Here is a 20,368-nt window from a genome sequence, read left to right as displayed (position 1 = left end):
TTGAGAAGAGCCCCTGTGGCCCTGCCCACTCCTCCAGACAGCTGGCAATGGTCCACTCATCCGCCAGCCATCCATTTCATCCGGGGTAAGAACCAATCCCACACACCCTGCTTTTCTGTCAGCCAATTGAAGGAAGGCTGGAGGAGCGTAGTCTGTGTGTCTGTGTCTCCCCTGTAACAAATCCTTGAGTTTGTGTTTCCTCCAGCGCCCTCTGGCTGGGCCTACATTCCTGAGGTCTCAATTTTTGACCTGGTGCTAATTCAGCGTCAGGAAAAAGGGTGGCCCTAAGGCTCTTTGCCCGCCTATGCTCCAAAGCTGTTGGGTCTTTCCCTAGGGCAGCAAGGAGCAAGACAAGGAAGGACGCTAGGGGTGGACGGACAGGGGAAGACAAGCGCTGGCTCAGAACCGCGGATGCTCTGGCCTGTAGCAGCGCAGAAGAGGCTTTCAACTCTGGAAGCTGATGCAGCGGGCAGAGCGCGGGGTAGCCAACCAGGCCTGCTGTCTAGGAGGCTTCACCTGGATGAAGGAAGCAAGAAGGGGCCGGAGACGGAGACGCAGACTTGGAGACCTCACCCCAAGAGTTCAGTGCAACCCTCTCTAAACTACCCCCCTCTGGCTGCTTTGCCAAACCCTCCCTGTGGGATCAGGGTAGCCTTTAGCCACAGAGGGCTAAGGGACACTTTCTTGTCACCCTGCTTCATATGTAACCCAGGCTGACCTCAGACACAATAAATAGTCGAAAATAACCTCAAACTTCTGATTCTCTAGACTCCACCTCTCAAAAGCTGAGATTATAGGCTCATGTGTCCCTCTCCCTGCGCGGTCCAAGTGTGAGCGAGAAATCCAGATATTTTAGGACACTGAGAGAGTTACTGTGGAAACTGCAGCATGCTTGAAACCTTCAGGGCCTCGGTGTACCCCTTAATAAAATGTGGACAGCATTGCGTAGTTGCAAGAACCTGAGTGCGCCAGCTTGCGTGAAACTCCTAACTTCTCCCAGAAGTTTCCCATTCCCGTCCTTGCAAGGCCAGACCACGTTGCCAGGAAAGCCATTTTACCCCTCCGGACCTTGCGGTCGCTCCCGGCCCATGGATGGAGCCAAGCTCTACGGGTGTCCGGATATTTGAGATGCATCCCTGAAGAACTTTCCCGTCACCACACGGGCGCCTGAACTCCACGATTTTATTGCGCCGTCCTTCCAGGGTTGCCTTTTTGCAACTCTGGGCTGTGTGTACGGTGACTCGGGGGGAAAAGGCTGTAAACGCAAGTGACTTTGGAAAGACAGTAGAGTCAGCGTTTGCAATGACTAGGTTTGCATCCCTATATCTTCGCCGAGTTCTCGAATTACAGAGGTAGTCGAAGCCAGTATGACTAGCTGGCCTGCACTCTTTTGTTTAGTTTTGTTGTGTTTGTTTTTTTTTTTAAAGATAGTGTCGCGTGCAACCTAGGCTGGACAACCACTGTCCCTACAGGCTTTTACTAAGACCCAAGACTCACCACGAACTTTATTACAGCGGCTGGCAGAAAAGCTCTGCGCGGCGAGAGGAGTCACGGGGAGTCACGCGTACTGGTTGCTAGGGCAACGCACTAGCGCTGGTGTCGAAGAGCCAGAAACACTGCGCGGAGGGTCCATCCCACCTCGGGGGCGGAGTTCATCGGCGCCTTAGACCCGGAGGCGAGCCCTCCAGGTGGCGCTGTAGGACCACGGATGCTGTGCGGGGGCGGAGCTTCCTGCTGCGCGTTGTTCCTGCGAGGGGCTGGGGCGGGGCGGGGGCGGAGCTGGGGCGGGGCGGAGCTGGGCGGAGCCGCCGGGGATCCAAGAAGATGAGTCCTCACGCTGCTGTGAAAGAGTCCGCGGCGCGGAGACGCGGAAAGCGAAGGTGCAGAGGCTGGGACTAGGATAGGGAAGAGGGGTCCGTCCGGATGCTCAGAAAGTTTATTCATCTCCCTCCGTGAGGTTTGTCGCAGCGATTCTCCTTCTGGCTGTCCCTTCTCTGGACCCCTCCTCCCCGCCCCGATCCTTCACAGCCTCGGAGGTGAGCGGATGCTCTGGAGACACCCACAGTGTCGGTGCCCCCCCGCCCCCCCCCCCCCCCCCCGATAGAGCCAGCAAGTTTATAGGGCTCTAGTGCCCGGGATATATGCCAAGATCGGAATTCCGTGGTCTCGGGCACGCCAGGAAAAATAGCCAAACTGTTCCTCAGTTTGTCAAAATAAGCCTGACTCCCTTTCTTTCTGGAGGCTAAAATTGGGGGGGGGGGGAGACTGACTCAAGGAATCCCTAGAGGAGCCCCCCTGTGTGTTCTGCACACACAAAACAGGGTCTGCTCCCCTTTTCCTGGAAGAATATTATTCTTGTCACTGTGACTCCTACCAAGCCACACAGTCGTGCCTAGCCGCACACATGGAAGGAACTCCAGTGATTCAGTGTTGCATCCTTCGCTGTGTTAAATCCTTCCCTTTTCCTTGACCCACCCTGACCCCACCCACAGGCATAGCCCACTCCGTAGCAGCAAGCAGCGCCGGGAATCAGAAAAGATACATCACACACACACACACACACACACACACACACACACACACACAACTTCCAAAGCCAAGAAAGGAGATCTTTGGCAAGAAACGGAAGTTTATTAAGGCCTAGGGCTTGAGAATGCCAGAGGTCCGAGGGAAAGCAGCTTTGTTGGTTCCCGTGGCCCCAGGGGAAGGCCAGGGTACTAAGCAGGGGTGACAGAGCTGGAGCCAAGCTTTTGCTTCTCGGAATCCCTGGCAGGAGACCTCAGGGATCAGTTCTGGGAGAGGCCTGAGAAGGCAGACGGGTCTCTTCTGTCTCTTGAGGTCTTGGGGCTTTTGTGGGGACTGGGAAAAGGCTCTCTGGGGAGGGTGCCTTGAGTCCAAGGTCTTCATTTCAGTAAAGACCACTTAATTTGTTCCTTGGCTGACTGAAGAACCTGGGGCGAGGGTAGGATGTTGGGAGAAATATTTGAGGAGAATGTTAATCAGGGGTGCCTTTACTGGAGGTCACAGGAGCCCCGGGCACTAGGTGGCAGCAGCTTGCCTCTGCTTGGTTTAAAGGAGACCAGGCTCCGGAGGAAAAGGCAGGCCCAGCCGGCTGAGCTTGGCCAAAGCCCAAGCCTCTCCAGCTGTGGGTGTGGCTCTGGCCCCTGCCTCCCCCAAGCCATGCCAGGCCTCAGTCATTCCTCCTCACAGTGCCATCACCAGGCAGAGACTGGGCCCAGGCTCAACCATGCCTGTGCTCTTGACACTTGATACCTTAACAGACCTGCCATGCTGGCCTTGATTGGGGTGTGTTCTCAGCACCCCATGCCATTTGCTGATGTGGTGAAGCTGTCGGGTGTGTGTGCTCCTATGGCTAAGAACAACCATCTCAATCTAGTGTGTGCCCCATATCTTTACCACTGTGCAGACATGATGCCAGCACATCCGGGTCCTCAGGTGACCAGCCCCTCTGGGCATGAAGCCTCCTCTGCATCCCTCCCCCCACAAAAAAACATCCACCCCCACACTGAGTATGTCCCTTTCTCCTGCAATCTCCCTCCTTCCTGGGGACATGAAGCCCTCTCATCTCTAACATCTCTCCAAAATTAATTTTATGCTCAACGCTGTAAGTATTGTTTTTTAAGATTTCCACAAATACTCAGGTGTGGTGCCTGTGATTTCAGCTCCTGAGAATTTGAGGCTGGAGGATGATGAGTTCAAGTTCAAGAGCAGCCTGGGCTACATAACAAGGCCGTACCAGTCTTTTTTTTTTTTTTTTTTTTTTTTTTTGAGACAGGGTTTCTTTGTGTCGTCCTGGCCATCCTGAAACTCACTCTGTAGACCAGGCCGGCCTCGAACTCGCAAACTCAGAGATCCAACTGCCTCTGCCTCCCTAGTGCTGGGATTAAACGCCTGTGCCTGGCTCAGTCTTCATTCTTTGTTCATTTAGAAAAATAGAAAATGTTTCCTGAGTTTGTGTGACTTAACTTTCTAGGCTCTTTCCATAGAAAGAACCATAGAACCATCCATGAACTGGTTCCTCTAGTTCTTTAAACAATTTTTTTACATTTATTTATCTATTCGTGTGTGTGTGCCTGTGTGTATATGTGTGTCTGAATGCCACAGTGCATACACAGAGGTAAGAGGACACCTTGTGAGGCTAGCGTGGTGGCCCATGCTTTTGCTCCCAGCACTGGGGAGGCAGAGGCAAGCGGGGCTGAGGTGGGGATTGAACTACGTCCCTCAGGCTTGGCAACATGGCCTTCATCCACTGAGCCATCTTGCCAATCACCTAATTCATATAGTTCTGCAAGGCGGGTTCTTTTCTTCTGAGAGCCCTAGAGATGCTGAGTAACTTTGCTATTCAACTTTCGCTGGTAAAGCACAACCTTAGGATGACTCTTGTGAATATGTGGGGTTTTGGTGGTGGTGGTTAGTTTTTGGTTTTGTTTGGTTGGTTTTTTGTTTTGTTTTGCTTTGTTTTGTGACAGGATTTCTCCGGGTAGCTCTGGCTGTCCTGGAACTCGCTCTGTAGACCAGGCTGGCCTCAAACTCACAGAGATCTGCCTGCCTCTGCCTCTTCCTCCCCAACTGCTGGAATTAAAGGTGAGAGATGGCTCAGAGGTTAAGAGCACTGGCTGTTCTTCTAGAGGTCCTGAGTTCAATTCCCAGCACCCACAGGGTGGCTCACAACCATCTATCGTGAGATCTGGTGCCCTCTGCTGGCGTGCAGGCAGAACACGGTATATATAATAAACAAATAAATCTTAAAAAAAAAAAAAGTGTGTGTCATCACCACCCAGCTTGGTTTTGTTTCTGAAACAGTCTTGCTTTTTGATCCTCGCCTCCAAACCTGAAGTGCTAGAATCACAAACACACACCACCACACCATACTGTGCCTTGCAAGGAATCACACCCACGGCTTTGTGCCTACTGAGCACTCTACCACGCCTAGCTCCAACTGTCTTCCTCTTCCTTTCTTTTTAAAATTTTTCACTTGCATTGGGTGTTTAGTCTTTTTTTTTTTTAATTTGCATTTGCATGGGTGTTTAGTCTATATGCGCGTCTGTGCACCACACCTGTGCCTGGTGTCTGCAGAGGCCAGAAGACACCAGATTCCCTAGAACCGGAGCTACCAACGGCTGTGAGCCACCATGTGTGTGCTTGGAATTGAACCCAGGTCCCTTGCAAGAGCAGCCAGTGTGATTAACCACCGAGCCATCTCCTTAGCTCTCCCCAACTCCAACTCGTGTCCTTGCTGCTCTGCTCATCCACACTCCCCTTTAAAAATGTTTAAGGTTTGTTTTATTTTAATGTGTGTTTATGGAGAGGTCAGCAAACACCTTGTGGGGGAGTCAGTTCTCTCTTCCAGTCATCAGGCCCGAAGGCAAGTTCCTTACTTGCTGAGACATCTCAGTGGATTTTTTCGTTTTTTTAGACAGAGTCTCAACCTTGATGTGACTTTGAACTCCTGATCCTCCTGCCTCTACCTCCCAGGCGCGGAGATTCCCAGCATGATTTGTTTTATTTTAGATGAAGTCTCATGCTACAGCCCCGGCTGGACTGGAGGAACTCACTATGTAGCTCAGTGCTGGGCCTTGAACTTGAGATCCTCCAGCCTCAGCCTTCCAAGGGCTGAGCCACTCCACCCTGCTCTTCCAGCCTCCTTCCACCCTGAAACCGCCATGCGGCTACATTCTTTTCCAGCAGAACACGAGGAAACATGGGGGACCAGCAGACAGATGGTGTGATGAGGGGCGTGCAGGGAAGTGCGGTGTCACATCTGGTGATCCCCCTGACGGCACAGGCCCTAACTTATGTAGGGAAGTTCATGAGACTAAGGACCCAATCTTCAGACAGTAACCAGGACACACACACACACACACACACACACACACACACACACACACACTGCCAGATAGGAGTGTGCAGGTGTGTGGCTACTTTGGGCTACTTAGTGATGAGTACAGAAATTTATCACCTACCATCAGGTGAGGAGGCCCTTAACAACCCCAGCCTGGCTCCTAAGTACTGAGGCTAAGTGCTGAGACAAACTCCCACATGGCATCCTGTCCAGGTTAAGGGAATATGAGGGATCTGAGCCTCCACATTGTTTCATCGGGGTAACAGATAACCTAGGCATTATCATCCGGGTAGCTAGTTCAAGGAGGAGATGAGGTGAGCAGGTGGTAATTCGCCCATCCATCTCTCAGCACCCACATCCCAAGAGCTCAACAGTGTCCAGTGGCTCTTTCTGCCCCACACCTCTGATTTCTTTTCTTTTCTTTCTCAAGACAAGGTTTCTCTGTGTAGCCTTGGCTGTCATGGACTCACTTTGTAGACCAGGCTGGCCTTGAAACTTGAGCAGAGATCTGCCTACCTCTGTCTCCCAGAGTACTGGGATTACGGGTAGGCAGGCCTCTGTTTTTTGGTTTTGTTTTTTTTTTTTTCTTTCCTTCTTTCCTTCTTTTTAAGATTTAATTATTTATATGTATGCAATGTTCCGTCTGCATGTATGCCTGCACACCAGAAGAGGGCACCAGATCTCATTATAGATGGTTGTGACCACCAATGTGGTTTCTGGAATTGAACTCATGCCCTCCGGAAGAGCAGCCAGTGCTCTTAACCTCTGAGCCATCTCTCCAGCCCCACCTCTGGTTTCTTAACTGTCATTATCTCCCCTGGGGCACTGGGCTCTCCATGTCCTTTAGCCTGTTTCTGGCCAAGGAAGATGCAAGGGGCTTACCTGGGCCACACTCTGCTCTGTTAGGCCACTGTCATCGGTCTGTGAGGGAGGAGAGTCACAGAGTGGAGTCAGGGCAGAGAGGAGTAGTTGAGCCAGAGAGGTGAAGGCTTGCAGGGTGAGGGGTGTGGTCAGCATGGTGCAGAGCTGCACCTTATTCCTGCCTAGCAGCTGGAGGTGGAGGTCCTGAAGCCCGCCATTTGGGAGCCAGGACCCCCTCTGCTCCATCCCCCACTGCTGGGGATTAAACCCACGGATTCACATGCTAGCCAAGTGTTCCACCCCTGGGCAGCACCCTTAACCAAGCTGGGCGCCTTCTATTTGCGTGAAGGGAGGCCGGTAGAGGGAACTGGAGCTGGGGAAAGGTATCATCCAGACTGCAGACATGGAAAAGCTCAACCAGAGCAGAGGAGTCTAAGCACAGCCCCAGGGCAGTCCGCTCTCCAAGGCTGTCTCTGGGAGTCATTTTGAGGATTCGGTGGGTGACTTCTGCACCCCAGGCTTCTCATTGGAGGATGAGGAGGAGCTTTGTTTTGATTTGATGGGGAATGAGCTGGAAACTTCCCTCTTGGATGCCTGAGTGGCTGGGCTCCCACCAGCTGAGCCCTGACAGCCTGCTGCCCGGGGAAGGACAAGGGTAGGGAAGACGGAAGAGGCAGTGTGGAAAAGATGGGGGTGGAGTACAGGAAGACTTACCCTAAAATTCACTTTCTGGATCACTTGCTGGGGATCGCTCTCCAGAATCACACTACAAGATAAGGGAAAAGTTGGGGCTGAGTCAGTGACGTGATCCCCCTCTGACAAGCCACATACTCTTTAATATGTCCTGTGTCAACTCCAGGGAACCTTCGGAGTCACAGGTGGTCCTGGAGTCACATGGGGGACTCGCAGCTTTGCTCCTTCTCCACTTTCTACTGTGGTCCACCTCCATGATCATCTCTGGGTGAAAGCTCAGCTGAGGGGCTTGGGAGATGGTACAACCGTTAAAGGTGCTTGCCAAAACCCAACAACCCAAGACAGACCCCCGCAACCCATGTGGCAGAAGGAAAGAACTGACTCAACCAGTTGTCCTCTGACCTCTGCACTCATGCTGTAGGATACACAGTAATCAAAGATAAAGGTAAACAAACAGGTAAAAACAAAACAAAACAAACAAAAAGCCTGAACTGAGATCAGGGTAGCCCAGTCAAGATGAGCAGTTTGAGGAGGGGCTAGGTCTTCCTCACATTTAGAACCCAGCCATCAGCACAACACCAAGCAACAGCAGGCAGTTAATAAAACCAGAAAGAGGACTGAGGCATTCACAGTACCCCACCTCCTCGAGAACCCTGCTCCTAAGTTGGGCAGTACTGTGCCATGGAAAGAAATTCCTCTGCTAATTCCCTTGCTGTGTGCCCTCTGATAAATTACTAGAATCTCTGACCCTCTATTTCCCCTGCCATAAAATGGGCAGGTGTTTCAAAGATGCTATAATCCAGTGTCTCCAGCACTGAGGCAAGAAGGCGAGGGGAGAGAAGATATTCAACAAGGTTCTGTTACCAGAGTCAGAGCTTTATCCTTCCCTGTTTGTCCCCTCTTTCAAGGGATTCTACTAACCAACTTTTCTCATAAAGGCCCCCAATTGTCTTGGAGTCTGCTAGCATACTAATAGGTAATATTTATCGAGGAGAAAGACAAAAAATATAAAAATACCTCAAATTACCAATGAGAACTATGGGCTTTTTGTTGTTTTTTGGGGGGTTTTTTGTTTGTTTTTCGAGACAGGGTTTCTCTGTGTAGCCTTGGCTGTCCTGGACTCGCTCTGTAGACCAGGCTGGCCTCTAACTCACGTCGGTCTGCCTACCTCTGCCTCCTGAGCACTGGGATCACAGGCGTGTGCCACCACGCCCGTCTGAGAATGTTGGGCTTTATACACTTCATTCTGTGATAGTTTCTTTTTCTCCGTTTTACTGGCAGGGAAAGTAGACGCAAGGAGAATGGGTGTCGTGTATCCAGCAGGCGTTGGAGGTGGGATACTCTGGCTGAGGTCCTAGAAACCAACCTGGATTTCCCCAAACTCGACCTATCCGGCTGACCGCCAACTGTAGGTGGCTATCAGGCTACCCTCCCGTTTGGCTGGACTTTGGCTGCTAGTGATTTGCCCCTCCATGCTCACGAGCAGGTTGGAATACGCAGGAATAGGTAGGAGAAGGGCAGATGAGTTGGCCAGAGAGATAGATGACCAGTATGTCCCCCCAGCACCGAGCCCACAAAGGCTATTCTGAGTATCCCTGACACCTCTTCTCCCAATCCCCTCCTCACCCGCCATCTACAATTTCATCCAGCACCAAGAAGGCTCCGTCCATGTTCTCCAGCAACCAGCGTTTCTCCACGTTCTTCCTGAGGGCAGACACAAGCACCTAAGCCTCCTAGTGGCCGAGGGGAACCAGGGGGTCCTCTCTAAAGAAGGGCGCTCCTCTTCCTTTAGCACCCCTTCCTTCCCAGCAAGGCCAAGGCAGGAGAATAAAAGGCATTGGGAGCGGAACTGTTGCCAGGGAGTCCTGAGCACAGTGCAGGCTAGGCCGTGCTCCTGGAGTAGGAATCAGTAACTGACTGGGGGGTGCAGGGAAAACCAACTCTGAATCTCAAGTTAAAAATACTGTTCATAAAGCTGGGCGTGGTGGCGCACGCCATAGCTCCAGCACTCAGGAGACTGAGGAAGGAGGGCTGGGTGGGAAGGCCAGTGTGGTCCATGTAACAAGACCTTCCTCTCCCCATCTCCCTGGCCTCTCTGCCCTCCCTGTGTTTGGAACTTATGTGACCTCAGGCAATTCAGTGTCTTGAGTTGGTCATACCCTATGTTTGGTTCTGCCTGGGGAGGCATGGAGGTGGCGGATGGGGGTTGAAGGGAGCCACTCTGGTTTGAAGACTTGCAGGGGTTGAAGGAGGACAGCAGGAGGAGCCTTGCCTCTGGGACAAAGGGAAAGGCCTGGAGCCAGGGCACTGGAGTGCAGAGGGCCTCACTTACCTTAAGATGTGGCTCAGGGAGTCAAACAGGCAGGCAAGAACAGACATGAGCATCAGCTAGGGAGGACGGCGTGGGAGGAGAGAAAGAGAAGAGCTGAAGCTTTGAGGTCCAAAGAAGGCCTCTGAGCTCCCTGGGTGGGCCAGATGGGAAGCACTCCCTTGTCACAGAGAGCTTGGCTAGAGGCTAGCAGCACTTTGACTTGAGGTGTGTGATGATTCCCAAGGGACCTAGGGAACTTTCTGGATGTGCATTATTGCAGAGAGACCCATCCTGGCTGCCCTTCCACCCCCAGATCCTAGGGTACCAGTGAGCCTCCAGAACCCACCTCCACCCCAGGACAGGCTCTTCTTGCCACCCAACCTCCTAAACTCACCTCATTCTCTGAGGAAGAGCCCACCACATACAGGAAGAGGTCAGTGCTGCTCTTGTAGACGATAGTCATGCCCCCCAAAAATGCGATCTCACCTAGAAGGAGGAAGGCTCTCAAATCAGCACACCCTCACCCCGGCCTGGGGCTAGCCTGGTCTCTGCTCCCCAAGCCTCTCCCTTCATTTCCTACTTCCTTTCCCACTACCAGGAGGCTACTCTGTGTTCTTGGTCCCATTCCATATGGCTTGAGAAGGCCTCCTGTTGAGGAGTCAACAAGCCCAGCTTAAGGCTGACCCACCCTCCATCCCATGCGATGCCCTAGGACCAGATTCAAGTGTGTGTAGGGGGCACATAGCATAGCTGGCCTCCTCAACGGGGAGGATGAGGCGGGGGAGGGGGCAGGAGTGATGGGGAGTAAAGGTTGAAAGATGAATGAAAGAAGGGAGTGGAAAGCAGCTGGGGAGGAGAAGACAAAGAGCCTCAGAAGAGAGGGAAATGGCCTGTGGGTGGGGAAGGTCAACACGGACAGATGTGTCCAGATGGGGAAGATGACAGACACTGGTGCTCAGTCATCTGAGAGTTCCAGCGGAGGATGGGCAGGCGTTACTTTCAGTGCGGCTGGTCTTGTTGAAGACATTTTTCTCGAAAACCATCTGCTCCTTCATGGAGGGAAATGTGTCATCATAATACTGTGAGAAAGAAAGGAGAGGCAATAGCCATTGCTTAGAGCCAGCCCTGGCCTTGGGACCCGGATGGCTGAGCTGGACCTCCTTGTCACCTCCCTCCAGGCTCTGTCTGCTCCCTGGTCTCCATAAACAAATTCCAAGCAAAGAAAATCAAAGCAAAGAAACACTGAGAATGTTTGGGGTCTCCATTTGGGTATCTCCTTCCTTTCTTCCCTCCCTTCCTCCCTCCCTTTCTCCCTTTCCCTTTCTCCCTCCCTTTCTCTCCACCTCCCTCTCTCCCTTTCTTCCTTCCTCTTGTAATTCTTTCTTTGCAGCAGTGCCGGAGGGCTTGCAAACTGGGACTTCACAGCTGATTAAAAAAGTTCTCTACCACTGACCTGTCTCCCAGCTTCTTTTCTCTTTTCCAGTTCATTTCCTTCCTTGAGGTGCTGGGGATGGCACCAGGACCTTAGGCACGCTAGACAAGTGCTTCGCCTGCTGCTAACCTCCATTCTCTAGCCCCTGTCTCGATTATTTTATTTTATTTTTGAGACAGGATCTCCACCCAGCTGGCCTGGAATGGTCTATGTAGACCAAGATATCCTCAATTCTCAATTTCCTTCCTTCTTACCTTCTTTCTTTTTTCTTTCCTTCCTCTTTCTTTCTTTCCTTCCTTCCTTCCTTCCTTCCTTCCTTCCTTCCTTCCTTCCTTCCTTCCTTCCCTCAGACAAGACTTCTCTGTGTAGCCCTGGCTGTCCTGGAGCTCACTCTGTAGACCAGGCTAGCCTTGAAAGGAAATCCACCTGCCTCCACCTCCCAGAGGTACGATTAAAAGGCATGTATCACCACCGCTTTATCTTCAATTTCTTAGTATATAACGAGGGTAGGAGCTTCCAGGAGGAGGCCCCAGAAGCTCTGGCAATGCCATCCACCTCTGCCCATCTGCTGAAGCAAGGCGTGGTCAGCTCAATTTTCTGCATGCGAGTTTTGCATTCGGTAGTCAACTCTGCAGGCCAGCTGATCGTCTCAGTCGCTCTGCTGTCTCCACCACAGTGAACAAGCTCCTCTGAATGCTGTGAGCACTAAGTTTCAGCTCCAACAAGTAGAAAGGCTCTAACAGATTTAATAGCTGACTTAGATCTTACAGCTCGTATAGCTGGGTGTGGTGTCATATGCCTGGAATCCCAGCACTTGGGAGAAAGAAGCAGGGAGATTAGGAGTTCCAGGCCGGCCTTGACTATATGAGACCCTGTCTAAAAAAAGAAAAAAAAAGGCTGGCTCACACATGTAATCTTAGCACTTGGGAGGCAGGATCACTGTGACTTCCAGGCTAGCCTGAGCTACACAGTAAGTTCCAGGCCAGCCTTGGTTATAGAGTGAGTCCTTATTTTCAAAAAAAGAAATAAACAAAAATAATTAGGGGCTGATTGTGATGATATTCTTTAGTCCCAGCACTCGGGAGGCAGAGGCTGGCAGATCTCTGAGTTCTAGGCTAGCCTGGTCTACAGAGTGAGTTCCAAGATGGCCAGGACTACACAGAGAAACCCTGTCTCAAAAAAAAGAGAGAGTTAAGAAAAGAAAGAAAAAGAAAAATAGACAAACAAAAAAGTTAGAGCAAGGCATTCCATGCTTGCCTGTGATCTCAGTACCCAAGAGGCAGAAGCAGGAAAAGCAGAAGTTTGAGGCCAACCTGGTCCACAACACAACAAGACAAAGTAATTTTCTGCTACAGAAATATATTTCTGCTACAGTTAATTACATCAGTGACAGGAGAGCATTATTTATTTATATCTAGCGGGTTTTGTGGCTTTTATTTTTTTAAGATTTATTTGTTTATTATGTATACAATGTTCTGTCTGCATGTACACCTGCAGTCCAGAAGAGGGCATCCGATCTCATTATAGATGGTTGTGAGCCACCATGTGGTTGCTGGGAATTGAACTCAGGACCTCCAGAAGAGCAGTCAGTGCTCTCAATCTCTGAGCCATCTCTCCAGGCCCTTGTGTTTGCTTTTTAAATAGGTATCGTATGTATCCCCAGCTGTCGTGTCCCTATGTGGACAAGGCTGGCCTCAGATTCAGAGGTTCATCTGCCTCTGTCTCCTGAGTGCCAGGTTAAAAGCATGCACCACTGTCTGGCCTTCAGTGCGGCAGGAATTTAGGGCGCCACAGATTTTTCTTTCTACATTTTTGTTTTGTTCTGTTTTTTTCGAGACAGGGTTTCTCTGTGTAGCCCTGGCTGCCCTGGAACTCTATTTGTAGACCAGGCTGGCCTCGGACTCACAGAAATCCTCCTGTCTCTGCCTTCCCTCCCAAATGCTGGGATTAAAGGTGTCGGCCACTACACCTAACTTTTTAACATTTATTTATTTAGGGTGTATGCGTTGGGGGAGGCAAGTTTGGAGGCCAAAGGACAAGGTGAGGGGACCTGTCCCCTCTTTTCACCATGTGAATTCAGAGTCCAACTCAAGCTGCTACGCATGGAGGCAAGCACCCTGGTCTTCCCTGAGACTTAGCTTCAGATTTAGTTTTAGCTCATCTCACCCGGGCCACGCAGGACGGATGCCAAACAACTGAAAAGGAGTTCGAGGAAAACCACCTGGAGCCCCAGATCTAAACCCTGAGTCTGTGTTCGCGGTGAGACTAACCCCTTGACCCCAGGAAACCTAGTTAAGCTTCTCCACACTTTATCTTCTGCATCTCTGAAGGACTACAAGAGCAGGACTACAAGGCCTCCCGAACCCCACCCGACTCTAAATCACTGTGCTAAGTCCTTTACGTTTACCAAGCTAAAACACAAAAGCACACAGGTCGCTTTTGTATTTAGGGACTCTGGATTCCTAGGTCCCAGGCTCAGCTCTCCACTGATCCCTTTGGTGGAGCAGCTCACACCCAGGGTGCAGCTGGGCAGAGCAAGGACAGGGAGAAGACACGTCAGGAAACATGAGTAGAGACAGCAGGGACTCCCCTGACCCACCCGCCCGCCAGGCGCCCTTAGATTGATAAGGTATAGCGTGGACAAACTGATTTCTTCTATAGAACCTAGGCGGGGCTGCTCTGCCATCCAGAAGGCAGAGTTTCTTCTATAGGAGTCAAATGGGCTGGGTGGGGACCGCTTTTCTTGGACGTGTGTCACTGTCTTCAGGGTTCTTGCGGTGAGGGCTTACCTTGGCCAACAGCCTTCTCCCGTCATTATCTAGGATGAAGACAGCCTTGACGGTGTAGAGAGAAGGTTCCTGAAACTGACACGGGGAAGGAACTCCTGACTCCAAGCGGCTCTAGGGAGCCAGCTAACCTCCAACCCACAGCTGGTTCCAGCCCAACCCCATGCCACATGGACCGTTTCCGGTGCCCACTCCACTCCCAGGCAGGTCCACCGCAGGTCCGAGGAGCGGCCGCTGAGTCCGCTGGGTGCAGAAAGTCCTACCGGACCCAAGTTCTGTCATGCACTGACTGCTCCAGAGCCCGAGTCGGAGTGTATCACAGAACCTGGGCCCAGGGAACAGCGGCGCCGAGAGCCTCCACACGTCCAGCTGACCCCCAGCTCCAGCAGCGCGGCCATCACCCCGGGGCAAGGGGGCCCAACCAGACCACCTCGCCACTCCCACTCCCCCCTCGTCCCGCCAGCCCTCCACCCCCATCCCCGCCGCCCCAGCCAGTCCCCATCACTGCCGCAAGTTCCCCAGAACTTCAGCTCCCTCCCCCCACCCCGAAGTTCTCCACTCGGGCCAGGCCTCCTCGCTCCTGCGCTCCAGGACGAACTTTTTCTCCCCTCCCTGGGCCCGGACTCCCTCTCGGCAGGGACGGTGCAAAGTTCCCAGCGCGGGAGCCCTAGGCAAATCGGCTGTCGTTTCCCCCCCACCCCCCACCCCCTTCCCAGTCCTGCCGCCCCGGGGACCCCGCACTCCGTGCTCCGTACCCGCGGCTCCGCGGCTCGGGTGGGCGGCGCTGCGCCCCCCGCTTGGGCGGCCGAGGCCCCCTCCCCCGGGTGAGGACGTGGCCAGGCCTCCGGCCGCTGCATTCCGCTCGCTGCCTGCACTGACAGCGCCGCCCCGCCCCGCGTCCGCCCCCCACCGCGACGCGGCCCCTCCGCCCAGTCCTGCGTGGCTGGCCCCGGGACGCGGCCCCCTCTGCCGGGCCGAGCTTTGCGTGGCCCGGCCCCCACGCCGCAGGACCTCCTCTCCCCACCCGGCCCCTCTCCCCGCTCTCTGCCTCTTCTGGCCTGGCGGGGGGTGGGGTGGGGGAGCTAGAGGTCTCCACGTGGCTGAGCCTGAACGTCAGGTAAGGCTCACTGTTTGCTCAGGACATCTTATGTCGAGTCTCCCTTTTGGACCTCAGGACAGGGCCGGTCAGTGAGACCAGGTGGAGCCCCCTCGGTGGAGAAGAGTCCTCCCCTTCCTCTCAAGCTACTTGGGAAAAAGAATCCTGGGCTGAAGGACACCTTCCTCCAGACTTTTTCAGGACCCAGAGGTGGGTAAGGCGAGTAGCACACATCTGTGATGCAGCCTGAGCCCCTGGACCATGCCGGTCAGAGTGCTTGGGCGGTGAAGTGCTTGGGCGGCCATTCAGAACACCAACAGGTGTGGCGTGGCTTTTCCAGCAAGTGCTCGCACTGTGTGTCAAAAGTCGTGCCTGGGAAGGAGGTGTTCTGACATACCGATTGAGGAGAGTCAGGCTTCCTGTGACCTTTTCAAGCTGATTGAGCCGGTCCCCAGGCTTTGGACAGGAGAGGTTTTCCTCATTCTGCCCTTCAGGGCCTCAGAGTAGACTGTCGTAGTGGCACATCTCAGAGAGTTCACACGGGCTTCCTCCCACTGACGACATCAAGCCTTCCTCTTTCCAACTCTCACCAAGACAGGCTGTCTCTGTGTAGCCTTGGCTGTCCTGGACTTGCTTTGTAGACCAGGCTGGCCTCGAACTCACAGCGATCCTACTGCCTCTGCCTCCCTCAGTGCTGAGATTACAAGCATGTGCCACCGTGCCCGGCTCAACTTTCACCTTTTATGTTTTTAAAATGTACACTTACTGTTCCATTGATTGATTGATTGATTGATTGATTGATTGATGGGGGAGGGGTGCCACAGCACTCATGTGGGACTCAGAGCATCAGTTCTCTCCTTCTAGGTCCTGGGGGTTGGATATTTAAGTTGTCAGGCTTGGTGGCAAGCGTCTTCACCCACTGAGCCATCTTACTGGCCCGAAAGTTTCTTCTTAAATATCCTCCTCATCAAGGGGGCTGGAGAGACGGCTCAATAGTCAAGAGTATTCGCTGCTCCTGCAGGAGACCCAAGCTCAGATCCCACACACGCATCAGGTGGCTCACAACCACCAGGTTCTGGGTGGGGATCTGACACCCCTTTCTGTCTTCCACTGGCCTTGCATACATGCGGTACACATACAGACAAGAAAGCACACGCAAAAATACATACATACATATACTTTGCCGGGTATGGTAGTGCATACTTTTAATTCCAGCACTTAGGAGGCAGAAGCAGGTGTACTTCCGTGAATCTGAGCCCAGCCTGGTCTCCATAGCAAGTTCTAGGCCACCTAGGGCTGCATAGGGAGAGCCTGTCTCAGTCATCATCATCATCATCATCATCTGGATGTGGCTCACCCCTTTAGTCCCAACACTTGGGAGGCTGAGGCAGGCTAGCTAGGTCTACAGAGTGAGATCCAGGCAGCTAGGGCTACACCAAGAAACCCAGTCTCCAAAAACCAAATAATAATAGCAATAGGAGTGGTAGTAATAATGAAATTCCTCATCAAAACGCTCCTCTGCTAGTTCACTCTGTCTTGCCTGCTGCAGACCATATCAACACTCTCTTTCCGGCCTGAATTTGAGTCCCAGAATCGACATGGTAGGAGGAAGAATCCATAATTAATCTCCTTTGACTTCTTTAAAAAAAAATACATAAATTATTTTTAATTCGTCTTCACTAGTGTTTTGTCTGCATGTATGTCTGTGCCAGCAGGGGACACCAGATCTCACGATAGATGGTTGTGAGCCACCATGTGGTTGCTGGGAATTGAACTCAGGACCTTTAGGAAGAACAGCCAGTGAGTGCTCTTAACCCCTGAGCCATCTCTCCAGCCCCTTCTTTTTATTTTTCGAGACAGGGTTTCTCTGTGTAGCCTTAGCAAGTCCTGGAACTTGCCTTGTAGACCAGGCTGACCTCAAACTCAGGGAGATCCGCCTTCTCTGCCTCCTGAGTGCTGGGATTGAAGATGTGTCTCACCACAGCCGGGTCCTGACTTTTATCTTTAAGCTGAGGTGTGCACACACAAATGGACCTACACAATAAATAAATGTAAAATAGCCCAACTAAACAAACAAGCAAGACTTGAGCAAGAGCAGAACAAAGTCATAGAGTGAGCCAGGAAGACATCTGAGTAACTGCCCACTGATTTACTGAACCTCTTTTCCTTGCAGGCTTGCAGTGTTGTAATTTTGAGTATGGTCCTGCAACGTGTGTGTGTGTGTGTGTGTGTGTGTGTGTGTGTGTGTGTGTGTGTTGGGAGCCCAGTATCTGGGCATTTTGTCGGGAGTCTAAATCATAAGAAGTTATATTAATGGTCACGCTGGTTGGACATATTATACAATTGATTGGGATTTTTTTGCGGGCTGCAGATATTCAGGCTGAGCGTGTTTACCCCAAAGCAGCCCATGATCTTTTAAAACAAGAAGAGGGATTGGCTGGGAGAAGCTGGCAAGAAGAAGCCCCCTCCTCCAGTTACTCAAAGAGTCCGTGGAGGGCACCCATCTAGAAAAGAAATGCCCCATTCACTGGTACTGTCTCCACCACGTGAGGATGGACACCGGTGCAGCGACCAAGCTGAGGATGAAGAGGACCATTGTCACCCACGGGGACTCTCCCTGCTACGTCTCTACTACAATTGCTTTGAAAAAGCACACACATCTGTGCCTCTGTCCCCTGCTTCAGAGGCCTGCAGATAGATAACGTCATTACCGTGGGTGAGTGCAGGCCCCAGAGCAAGACAGTACAGTTCAGTGTGCTCAAGGGCACCAAGGCGGCCAGCACCCAGCTGCAGTTCCAGAAGTTTGGAGAGAATGCGAGCTGACTCCCCAAACAAAGAGGAGCTAGTTTACAACTTCAAAACAAAACAAAACATACAAATAAACAAACAAAAAAAGATTTGACTCTTTCAGTGCCTTGATATTTTGGGGACATGGTATGTATGTATGTATGTATTTATTTATTTATTTTAGCTCATTTATATAAGAACAGCACCAAAAAAACCTCCTTGGGTCATTTCCTAGCCTCTGTTTGGTTTGTGGTACCCACACTGGGAGAAAGTCAGTCTTCCAAAGAAGGGACAGAAGACCTGGGGAGATAGAAGCCTGAGAGAGCTAGGGTGGCCCCATGGGGGCAATGAGGAAGGCACTAGGCAGAGAGGGAGTGAGAATGGCCAGGAAGGAATCTCAGGATCTGTGGACCCCCTTCACTTCACCAGCTCCACCTCTGTGGCTGCTAGTCTCAAAATCAGCAGGACCGCTTCACATCTTAAGTTCAGTGATGAGTCAGTAAGTTCAGAACCTTCAAATTAAACCTTCTAAGAATTAGATGTTGCGGCTGGAGAGATGGCTCAGTGGTTAAGAGCGCTGGCTGCTCTTTCGGAGGACTAGGGTTCAGTTCCTAGAACCCATGTGGCAGCTCACAAGTGTCTGTAGCTCCAGTACCAGGGGATCCAGTGCTGCCATCTGTCTTCTGTGGGCACAGGAAGTCCGTGGTGCACAAGCATTTATGCAGGCAAAACACTGCTACATATAAAATAAAGAAAAGATAATTTTAGAAAGTGAGATGGTGGGGGCCCTGGTGGCACACCCCTGTAACCCCAGCACTCTGGGAGGCAGAGGCAGATGGATTGCTGTGAGTTCGAGGCCAGCCTGGTCTACAAAGTGAGTTCAGGACAACCAGGCTATATAAAGGAAAAAAAAAAAAAAAAGACATGTTCTTCAATGGCAGCTCCTCCCAAGCCCTCAACAGAACCCCCGGGATCCTCCCAACCACCTCTCAGGAATGGTTACTCTAAGTGACGGTGCCGAGAAACTACCAAACTAGACCGCTTCACAGGCAGAAAGAAAGATTTCTTAGAAATCGAACTGTCAAGGCCATCTCTTGACAGGAGGGGGGGCACGGAGAGAAAAACAAAATGGTAGAAGCCCAAGAAGGTTTTATGTGACAGTCAGCAGGGTAGGGATCAGAGCTGACAGAAGCTGTTTGATTGGTCAGGAGCTAGGTACCCTTCCAGAAGTAGCTGACCTTTGGGGGAAGGTTATGGGAGGTTCCCAGGGAACGGAAATCGCCCTTCTGAGATCTCCTTTTCTAGAGAACAGAAGCCTTCAGGCTTGTTCACTCAGTAACCGTCCTTCTGTTTACTGGGCCGGAGTCCTTCTATGTAGGACAGTGTCACCAGCCATTTGGGGGAAAGGAGGACTTTGGACCTGACAGTTATACCTTAAGCAAGCTTCCAGGTAAACACTGATCGGGCTCTCCAGTGGAAGTGACGTCGGTCGGGCAGTCTCCTTGGCAAAGGATCAGCCGGAGAAGACTTTCCAGTTCGTAGCCGGCTCTGGAGGAGCTCACAGGTGCAACAACAGACAAATTGGCTTGGGTAGTCTGCCCAGAGTAGAGGAGCCATGGCGGTGTTTAAAACCAGTCAGCAAAGAACTTGCCTTCACAAGCCTTAGGCCCGAGGTCAGTCCTTAGACCCACGTGAAAATGCCAGGCCTGGGCCTGGGCCTGGGCCACGCTCTGGAGACAGACGGACGAGGTTCTCTAGGGCTTGCAACCACACTAGTTTCATTGGGAGCTCCCGACCAGTAAGAGACCCAGTATCAAAACAGGTGGGCCGCATTCTTGGAGATGAGGCCTGAGCTTGTCCCCCTGCCCTCCACCCGTGTGCACACACATGAACGAGCGCACCCTTGCCTCACAAATCACAGGGCAGAGAACTAGGGGTAGTGGTGCGTGCCTGTAACCTTAGCCTCTCAAAAGGATGAGGCAGGAGGATTGCACGTTTGAGGATGACCTGGATGCTTGGGGAAACTCTGCCTCGAAAGACAAATCAAGGGCCAGGCTTGGTGGTGCACGCCTGTAATCTCAGCACTCATGGAGGTAGAGACAGTCGGATCTCTGTGAGTTTGAGGCCAGCCTGGTCTACAGAGTGAGTTCCAGAACAGCCAGAACGGCACACTGTCTAAAAAAAACAAACAAAACCACAAAACAACAATAAAATAATAATAAAATGAAAACAGAGGCTGAAGAGATGCTTCATTAGCTTACTGGTTAGGAGAGCTTGCTTCAAACCTGGAGAGGTGGTGGTGCACCCCTTTAATCCCAGCACTTGGGGGAGGCAGAGGCATGTGGATCTCTCTGAGTTTGAGGCCAGCCTGGTTTACAGAATGAGTTCCAGGACATCCATGGCTACACAGAAAAAAACCTGTTTTGAAAAAAAAAAATCAAAGAAGAAAGAAAGAAAGAAAGAAAGAAAGAAAGAAAGAAAGAAAGAAAGAAAGAGGAAGGAAGGAAAAAAGAAAGAAAGAAAGAAAGAAAGAAAGAAA

At 51.8% G+C, this 20,368-nt stretch overlaps 1 protein-coding gene and 1 long non-coding RNA gene across 2 annotated transcripts; one reads left to right on the top strand and one right to left on the bottom strand.

Annotated features, from left to right (window-relative positions):
• Positions 1 to 2,611: 2,611 nt before the first annotated feature.
• Copz2 (COPI coat complex subunit zeta 2) lies at positions 2,612 to 14,867 on the bottom strand. Its single transcript, XM_055620609.1, has 9 exons — positions 14,702 to 14,867; positions 13,950 to 14,024; positions 10,726 to 10,807; positions 10,123 to 10,214; positions 9,750 to 9,805; positions 9,044 to 9,121; positions 7,439 to 7,490; positions 6,746 to 6,784; positions 2,612 to 2,951 (listed from the first exon to the last, which is right to left on the bottom strand). The coding sequence occupies exons 1-9, from the start codon at positions 14,801 to 14,803 to the stop codon at positions 2,904 to 2,906; spliced, it is 624 nt and encodes a 207-aa protein (XP_055476584.1). The 5' UTR covers positions 14,804 to 14,867; the 3' UTR covers positions 2,612 to 2,903.
• A 7-nt stretch (positions 14,868 to 14,874) lies between these two features.
• LOC129686558 (uncharacterized) lies at positions 14,875 to 17,939 on the top strand. The gene is made up of 2 exons (XR_008721634.1): positions 14,875 to 15,252; positions 17,414 to 17,939. It is a non-coding gene; the product is annotated as an uncharacterized LOC129686558 (long non-coding RNA).
• The last annotated feature ends 2,429 nt before the right edge of the window (positions 17,940 to 20,368 follow it).

This window comes from Psammomys obesus, unplaced genomic scaffold (genome assembly GCF_907164565.1).
Source record: "Psammomys obesus unplaced genomic scaffold, mPsaObe1.curated_primary_1811, whole genome shotgun sequence".
Lineage (NCBI taxonomy): Eukaryota > Metazoa > Chordata > Mammalia > Rodentia > Muridae > Psammomys > Psammomys obesus.
The sequence above is the reverse complement of the archived record's forward strand: the minus strand, read 5'-3'. Positions and strand labels throughout refer to the sequence as shown.

Excerpts from the sequence above, each read along its gene's own strand:
- Copz2 (XM_055620609.1), bottom strand. The coding sequence starts at position 14,803 with ATGCAGCGGCCGGAGGCCTGGCCACGTCCTCACCCGGGGGAGGGGGCC. Across the intron at positions 10,215-10,725 it reads CAAGACCAGCCGCACTGAAA|GTGAGATCGCATTTTTGGGG; the intron begins GTAACGCCTGCC and ends TCCTCCTTCTAG. Across the intron at positions 9,806-10,122 it reads GCTCTTCCTCAGAGAATGAG|CTGATGCTCATGTCTGTTCT; the intron begins GTGAGTTTAGGA and ends CGTCCTCCCTAG.